This window comes from Chaetodon trifascialis, chromosome 10 (genome assembly GCF_039877785.1).
Source record: "Chaetodon trifascialis isolate fChaTrf1 chromosome 10, fChaTrf1.hap1, whole genome shotgun sequence".
Classification (NCBI taxonomy): domain Eukaryota; kingdom Metazoa; phylum Chordata; class Actinopteri; order Chaetodontiformes; family Chaetodontidae; genus Chaetodon; species Chaetodon trifascialis.
Window position 1 is genome coordinate 11223845 of NC_092065.1, and position 7605 is coordinate 11231449.

Genomic DNA, 7605 nt, shown 5'->3' on the forward strand with positions numbered 1-7605 from the left:
ATAATAAAAATAGACCTATATATGGTAAAGATTAAACAAGGAATCATGTAAACATGATGATGTTGATTCCACTTACAATCTGGATCACTGGTGACCTCACTATGCAGCTGCCAGATTTATTAAGTCATCCGACAGCAGTGTGGGTGCGGAGTAGAATATATCATTCACCTTTGTTGAATACACTTATGCCTGTAAGTGGTGTGACTGATTGATTTACCCCTATAGACGGTAAAGATTAAGAGGATGACAAATCAGCATTTGCTTACGCAGCGCCTGTTGCTAATCTCCTTGTCTTCCTCCAGAAAGCCCCCAGACGACTCAGGCTTGCACACCTATTCTGGCAGCGGGAAGGAAAGAAGAAGAGGAATAGTAACCGTATTGACCCCCTGTCGCATCAGAAATTACCAGAGAAGGGGCAACAGCGCTGGATCAATATCATCAAGCATTCCTGGAGTAACTCTCTAATGACCTCTGAAGAAATAACTACAAGCTTTAGTAGAAATAACCACAAATTCTGCATCTTCTGTGTTTTGGGGGCATTGTCATTTGTCAAGACTTCACATGAAAAAATTCTTTGATCCAGTCAGGCAACTACCCCAAAAACACTTCGTACAGAAGAGGAAATACTTCTGGGAGTAATCTGACATTTGTCCAAAATAAATTTGTTCCGACATTAGAGCACATGTCAGAATGGAGGACCACATGACCAAAGCCAACATGTTTTCTTCTGACAACTCCAGTGACTTCACAGATCAAACTGAAGCAGGTGAGCCATGAATTACATGTACAGTATAAATGTTGTAACAAAGGAAAACTTCAGATATTTTTCTCTGTAGCAAATTATGTCATCAAAGTAATTTAAAAAAAAAGATGTATTTATTTGAACCCTGAAAATCATTGAACTTTTCCACACTTGCAATGATAATGTCTAATATTTTTTTTAAAAAGACAGAACAAATAAATAATTTATTTGATAAAAAAGATCTGTTGATCCTTAAAAGAGTGTGAAGTGATGCTAAGTCTTTATTTCTTCTTTATTTCTATCTGTTCTCTTCAGAAAACAGTTCGGTCCCAGGTAAAGCACTTGGCCACGGCCTGCTTTGTAAAGTGTGCTCTGATTCAAGCAGTGGTAAACACTACGGCATCTATGCCTGCAATGGCTGCAGTGGCTTCTTCAAGCGCAGTGTGAGACGGAGACTCATCTACAGGTGAGCACAGTTCTTATACCATGTGCATGATCGAGAAATGCAGCTAGTATAACATGGAATTCTTTGTATTTTAGCACAGTATTTATGGTTATTGTCAACTTCACAGGTGTCAGGCTGGAACTGGCAGGTGTCCTGTCGACAAGGCTCATAGGAACCAATGCCAAGCTTGTCGGCTTAAGAAGTGTCTCCAAGCTGGCATGAACAAAGATGGTGGGAAAATGTTCCTGTCATAGCACAGATGATCTAAAGCCTCACCTGTTGTCAGATAATACATTATTTACCTTTCCCTTTGACAGCTGTGCAGAATGAGCGGCAGCCACGAAGCACAGCGCATGTCAGCCTAGACTCTATATGTGCGGACACAAAGAAGGAGCACCTTGCCACCACACGGGAGCTCACCTCCTCTGCCGCCTACTCGTCAGTCATCTGCAGACCTCTGGTCACTTCCTCTGTCACCACCTCTGCCTCCACACAGCCCTGCAGCAACCCTAATAACAGCCACCGCTTTATGGTCAGCCTGCTGACTGCAGAGACCTGTGCAAAACTGGAGCCAGAGGACGGTGAGGTCATATGGCAACTTTATCTAAGGTCAACGTAGCAAGTGCCTGCTTAGATAAGTAGGGTTTGTCTTTAAAGGTGACGCAGTAAGCGTGACAGTAGCCTAAACATTTGTGTGACTTTTTTGTTTTCTCATGCACAGTGGAGGAGAATATTGACGTGACAACCAATGATTCAGAGAGAGGTCGGACTCCCTCTGACTGCCGTACATCCCCTTACACCTCCAGCTGTTCAGAGAGTATCTATGAGACATCGGCACGACTCCTCTTCATGTCCGTCAAGTGGGCAAAAAATTTGCCTGTTTTTGCTCACTTGCCATTTCGAGACCAGGTGAGACTGGTTTACATGTGTTTTGTATATTTACTGAACTGATTTACTCGTACAAAAATCATGTGTGAAAGTTATATATTTCTGTGATATCGTCAGGTGATTCTCCTGGAAGAAGCTTGGAGTGAGATGTTCCTCTTGTGTGCCATCCAGTGGTCCCTCCCCATGGGCAGCTGTCCTCTTCTGTCCTTACCAGAACTTTCTCCCACACAGCAGGCCAAGATCAGCCTCCCCACAGGTGACCTGCGCATCCTGGAAGAGGTCTTCAATCGCTTCAAGGCCCTGGCTGTTGACCCCACTGAGTTTGCCTGCCTGAAAGCTATTGTACTGTTCAAGCCAGGTAAGTCTTTATTCCTTCAGCAATATGCATTGTTATTAAATGGACATTGCAAGTAATGTCTCCTGTTTGACTCGCAGAGACACGCAGCCTCAAAGACCCAGAGCAGGTGGAGAACCTTCAGGACCAGTCACAGGTGTTGCTAGGTCAGCACATCCATACAGTATACCCCAGCCAAAGTTCAAGGTAAGCCTGGGAGGATCCTCAAATACAAGAGCATCTGCAGTGTTTGAAGTTAGTCATGAGTAGAAACATGAAGTTCAGTCCTCTTTGCTCCTGTCCATCAAGGTTTGGGAGATTGTTACTTCTACTGCCATCCCTCCACTTCGTGAGCTCTGAGAAAATAGAGCAGCTGTACTTTCACAGGACCATTGGCAGCACACCCATGGAGAAGCTGCTGTGTGACATGTTCAAAAACTAAACAAGCATCGAGGGAAGCTGGAGGACTCCTGCTAAGAAACCGCAATGAACCCGCCCTCAAGAAACATTTTTCTGGTTGTGTATTTCAGATTTATGGCTTTTTTAATTAAGTAAGTATACAGCAATTCAGTTATTATTGTACCATTTTCTCTGTAAATATTTTAATGTTTGTTATAATGAGCCACAGAAATACCAAATTATATTGTTGGTACTTAGTTGCGAGGAAAAATATTTTTGCTATAGTCTATAAAAATGAGGACAAGTGTTTTGAATGTAAGTGGTTGTCCAAAATAAATATGGAAATTTGTACTTGTTGTATTTCATGAGTATGTTTTATTTGGTTGTACAGAAACAGAAGAGAACACATAAGACATATTACAAAAAGATGCTACTAAAAGCAAACACTATGCACAATATCTCTGGTAATTGTATTAATAGTATTTATTACAGATATAACCCTCTTTCCAAAAAAGTTGGGATGGTGTAAAATGTAAAAAGAAACAGAACGTGATGATTTGCAAAACACTCAAACCCCACATTTCATTGAAAATGGCACAAAAACAACACATCAATTGTTGAAACAGTGTTGAAATGGTGTATATGCCAGCCAGTAAGTAACAACACAGTATTTAGAAACCAGAGAGTTCTGAGAAGTTTGTTTTCCCATCTGTTAACTGTCTCACTCTGTACATGACCAGTTTCTTGGGATCCTTATCAAAAGTTTTTGTGTGTTGGTCTAAATGTTGTGGCTAGACTTGAGTGAGACAGAGGATGGGATATGAGCTGGGAGAAAAGCTGAGCAGAGCTGATGAAGCATGGGGCAATGGGCTGGGCTGGTGGCTGGTTGTGCAGTGCTGGGGCAAACTGGGGCTGAGCCAAGCAGAGAGGGCAGATCCAGGGCGGAATCCAGGGAGTAACTGAACTGATGGGAGATCGAAGATATCAGGCAATAAGCACATAGATATCCAGAATGGCTTGAAATGCAGACTGAGAGAGCTGTAACTTTGCAAGAGTCTTTATTGCATGATGGGATGCAGCTGGTAGCACTCTGCTCTGACTCCAGCACACCTCTCTCCAATCAGACAATCACAGTCACACAGGGAGGGAGAGGGAGAGAGAGGGGGGCTGCAGGGTAGGTGGAAGTGGAGGCCATGACACCAAAAAGGAGAAAAAACATGTTACCGTTAAAAAACAAACAAACTCAAAGATAAAAATTGGCCTCAAAAATCCAATATTATTAGGGATGTAATAAGATTTATCTACTGGACAATGGAACAACATTCATTATGTCTAAAGAGCTCAATAAAAGACACAAGCTGCAGTTTTCCTTTCAGACAGGGTTCATGGATACTGTCAGGCATCCTTGGGGAACTTTGCAGGGCCTTAGCCAAAAAGATAAGCAAATAAATAACATAAAATAAATTATTTGACTGACTAGTCGGGACAGTAACAGTGGACTGCAAAAACATCTGAAACAGGACGCCATAAATAAGAAAAACTAATTGTCTTGTGGTTGTGTGCTGGAATAAAAACTCCAGTTGGACTACGGTAACGATAGGTGGCGGCAATGAGCACATTTAATGATTAAAACGAACCGCTTGTAAAATCAAAAACCGAGAAGAAGAGCTGCACCAAAACACGGAAGAACGTCATGTTAGCTAGTTCGGATAATTAGTTACAGCGTCTTGCATTTTAGTCGCCACAACTACTTTGTTTACGTCAACCAGGCGGGTATTGCTGGCATCTATAGCGGAGACTAATATGAACTTAAATAGGAAATAGCAGTTCAGTTTTTACCGAACAATGTTTAGCAGGTACTATCAGCCGCTCCCTCAGAGGGACTCCACAAGTCCGAGGACTCCTGGCTTGTTTGTGGACACTGATGGCTTCACACGGCGCGGCCACCACAGAGGACTTTCATTTGACAACATGCCCGATGTTTCTGGAAACAGCTTCACTGGTAGGTAGCTAGCTAACATAAGCTTTAACTTTCATTTTTTTTATTGTTCCCTGGTGAAATTTGTCTTGCAGCCAGGTGAAACACAATACACACAGAAAAAAGTTCAATAAAATACATAAAACATGTATTACATAGGCCCAAACGCACCATGCTACATATCATAGCAAGTAATAAAAAGTTGGAGGACATGCGTGACACAGATTAAAGCTCAACAGCATGGACAAAATTACAGAGGATGAGATATCCTTAAATTGCTTTAAGAACACAGGATCCTACATTTCCCATGATGCAGTTCAGATGCGTGTTTCCTGAGCCCCATGTAATACACAGTTTTTGTTAAATTTTTGTGCCCAAGTTGAAATTGCTTAGGTGAGTCATTTTCTCAGACTTCAGACAGCTCCCCTTAAAGCCACAGGTGGGTCCATATAGCAGTTTTGACAGGTAGAACAGGTCCTCACATGATTGGTTTCCTGAAAATATCCTTAAAGTTTGAGACTCTGTTTTTGATTGTTTGCTTCTTTCCTTTAAGATTCCTCCCAAGGATGGCTGTCCTGGATTTGCAACCTTATCGTCATCTTCCTCGTCTACATCTGCACCTTTGTAACTTTTCCAATATCCGGGTGGTTTGTACTGAAAGTAAGCTGAAACTGTCTCTCATCAGTATCTCCCACAGCATGTCTGCTCAATTTTTCAGAATAAAAACAAACAGCTGTGATTCATGTCGTGTGTAGACGGTGCCAAACTACCAGAGGATAGTTGTGTTTCGTCTGGGTCGAGTGTGTCCACCAAAGGGGCCTGGTATTGTCCTTGTGCTGCCCCTCATTGACCAGTGGCAGAGAGTTGACCTACGCACCCGTGCTTTCAACATCCCTCCCTGCCAGGTAAACAGCTATAAACCGTTTCTCATTACTTCGCTATTGGGATGGACAGTTTGTTCAACTCCCCGAGACGGTGCCAAACTACCATCAGTGTGTGAGTGTCAGGTAGTAGGACAGACAGTTTCCAATAATAAGGTTAAGTTAACCAGATTAAATCAGCATTTCTGTTAGTGGTGTGTGATTTATTTTGTCCTGCAGGTGGCACTATTGGTGCACTGTTGATCAGTGTGAAAGTGGAGACAGTAAACAGATACTGGGAGAACTGTGTGTGCTGAATGCTTTGTTTTTAGTCTTGTGTCTTCCCTCTCATGTCTACATTGGTTAGCCTTTCAGTCTTTCTCCCCCATGCACTTCGGAGAGAGGAGAGGTGTCAAGCTCATGTCACTTGTTTCTCAGTGGAGCCTAGACACTCCTTGTGAGCAGTCAGCGTTTGTCAGCTGTTCATTCAGTCTCACACGGTGAATTTTGCTGCGTCAACACCAGCTTTAAGAATGAAGAGGAGATCTCTGTATATTATTTTTTTCTGACAAACATTAAATTAACAGCACTCAAATGAAATGTATTTCTCCCATTGTAGGTGACTACTCAGGATGGCGGTGTGATGTCAGTTGGAGCAGACATTCAGTTCAGGATCTGGAACCCTGTCATGTCAGTAGTATCAGTCCAGGACCTGAACGCCTCAACCAGGATGACGGCACAGAATGCTTTGACCCACAGCCTGGTCAAGAAGACTGTCAGGGAGATCCAAACTGAGAGAGTGAAACTGGGAGAATATCTCGGGGTGAGACTACACTGGAGCTACTCTCTGCTGGTTTTTCACTGTGTCACGTCACACTTACATCCTTTCTTGCTCGGTACAGATGGATATAAATGAGTTGACTCAGCACTGGGGGCTGGAGGTGGACAGGGTAGAGCTCACCCTGGGCTCATTACTTAAAGCACCAGATGAAGGCCCTTCTGGACCCCTCATCATGCCTCCCTCTGTGCCTGGACTGGAGGGTCTCACTGGCCCTATTCAGCAGTTGGCCATGCACTTTCTGGGCCACAGTGGCAATTCACAGCATCAACGAGGTACGGCCCCACACACATGCAACAGTTTCTGTACAACATTTATCCATTATGATCCTGTTGTTTAATACATCTGTGGCTTTCACTCCTCAGAGGACAGGATCACTTTTACAGATGAGCTCAGCAGTGCCCCCACCACACCAGGTTCTGTTGAAGAGCTGCTCGGCGGCGTCAAGCTCCTGCTCTCTGAAACTTTGGTCCGCCAGGTTGGGGCCTGCTTCCAGTTTGACATAACCTCGGAAGACGGACAGCATCACAGTTACTACGTGGATTTGAGCCAAGGTGATGGTTCATATAAATTTGTCACAGTTATAAACCATTCTCATTCAGTCCAGCTACCGAAGTTTTGCTAAATCTGTTTAATGATGCTCAAATGTTCGAGGTCAACAGAAACAACTGCACAGTTTCATCAGTGTCTGCATCGCTCTGTGTGTGATCTGTAGGTAGCGGTGCAGCTGGAGCAGGGTCCTTGTGCAGAGAGCCAGATGTGACACTGAGTATGAGTGACAGCGACCTTCTGGCCATGTTCCAGGGCGAGCTACGACCATTTGCTGCTTACACCAGTGGCAGACTTAAAATCCAGGGAGATATTAAGACTGCCATGAAGCTGGAAGAAGTCATAAAGCTGCTTAAAAAATAGTGATGATAGTAACATTTGTAAAGATATTTATTAAATCCATGATTTTTAACTGTAAATGGTGTTCATGTGTGCCGATTAACATTTGTTAACTGAATTTCTGTTATGGCCTTGTCTTTTTTCACACATCCAAGGAAATTCTTGTTTGCAAAGACAAACTTTGTGATGATCTTAAGGCCTGATTTTATTTTCATAGTTTTAATAATTTAAAG

At 43.1% G+C, this 7605-nt stretch overlaps 2 protein-coding genes across 3 annotated transcripts; both read left to right on the forward strand.

The window, feature by feature from the left end:
* Positions 1 to 351: 351 nt before the first annotated feature.
* On the forward strand, positions 352 to 3150 carry LOC139337788 (photoreceptor-specific nuclear receptor-like). Of its 2 annotated transcripts, none has more exons than XM_070972551.1 (8): positions 352 to 766; positions 1058 to 1208; positions 1315 to 1418; positions 1505 to 1768; positions 1909 to 2096; positions 2193 to 2433; positions 2511 to 2616; positions 2695 to 3150. In XM_070972551.1, exons 1-8 carry the CDS (start codon positions 691 to 693, stop codon positions 2849 to 2851), a joined length of 1287 nt encoding a protein of 428 aa, XP_070828652.1. In that variant the 5' UTR covers positions 352 to 690; the 3' UTR covers positions 2852 to 3150. The 2 variants fall into 2 exon arrangements, with proteins under 2 accessions (XP_070828652.1, XP_070828653.1); XM_070972552.1 differs by having other exon boundaries at positions 2719 to 3150.
* A 1308-nt stretch (positions 3151 to 4458) lies between these two features.
* stoml1 (stomatin (EPB72)-like 1) lies at positions 4459 to 7488 on the forward strand. The gene is made up of 7 exons (XM_070972310.1): positions 4459 to 4810; positions 5340 to 5446; positions 5542 to 5691; positions 6266 to 6469; positions 6549 to 6759; positions 6850 to 7038; positions 7200 to 7488. The coding sequence occupies exons 1-7, from the start codon at positions 4654 to 4656 to the stop codon at positions 7394 to 7396; spliced, it is 1215 nt and encodes a 404-aa protein (XP_070828411.1). The 5' UTR covers positions 4459 to 4653; the 3' UTR covers positions 7397 to 7488.
* Positions 7489 to 7605: the final 117 nt, after the last annotated feature.

Coding starts and splice junctions, on each gene's coding strand:
- stoml1 (XM_070972310.1), top strand. CDS start 4,654: ATGTTTAGCAGGTACTATCAGCCGCTCCCTCAGAGGGACTCCACAAGT. Junction 6,470..6,548: donor AACTGGGAGAATATCTCGGG/GTGAGACTACAC, acceptor TGCTCGGTACAG/ATGGATATAAATGAGTTGAC. Junction 7,039..7,199: donor CTACGTGGATTTGAGCCAAG/GTGATGGTTCAT, acceptor TGTGATCTGTAG/GTAGCGGTGCAGCTGGAGCA.
- LOC139337788 (XM_070972551.1), top strand. CDS start 691: ATGGAGGACCACATGACCAAAGCCAACATGTTTTCTTCTGACAACTCC. Junction 1,209..1,314: donor AGACGGAGACTCATCTACAG/GTGAGCACAGTT, acceptor TCAACTTCACAG/GTGTCAGGCTGGAACTGGCA. Junction 2,617..2,694: donor TACCCCAGCCAAAGTTCAAG/GTAAGCCTGGGA, acceptor CATGAAGTTCAG/TCCTCTTTGCTCCTGTCCAT.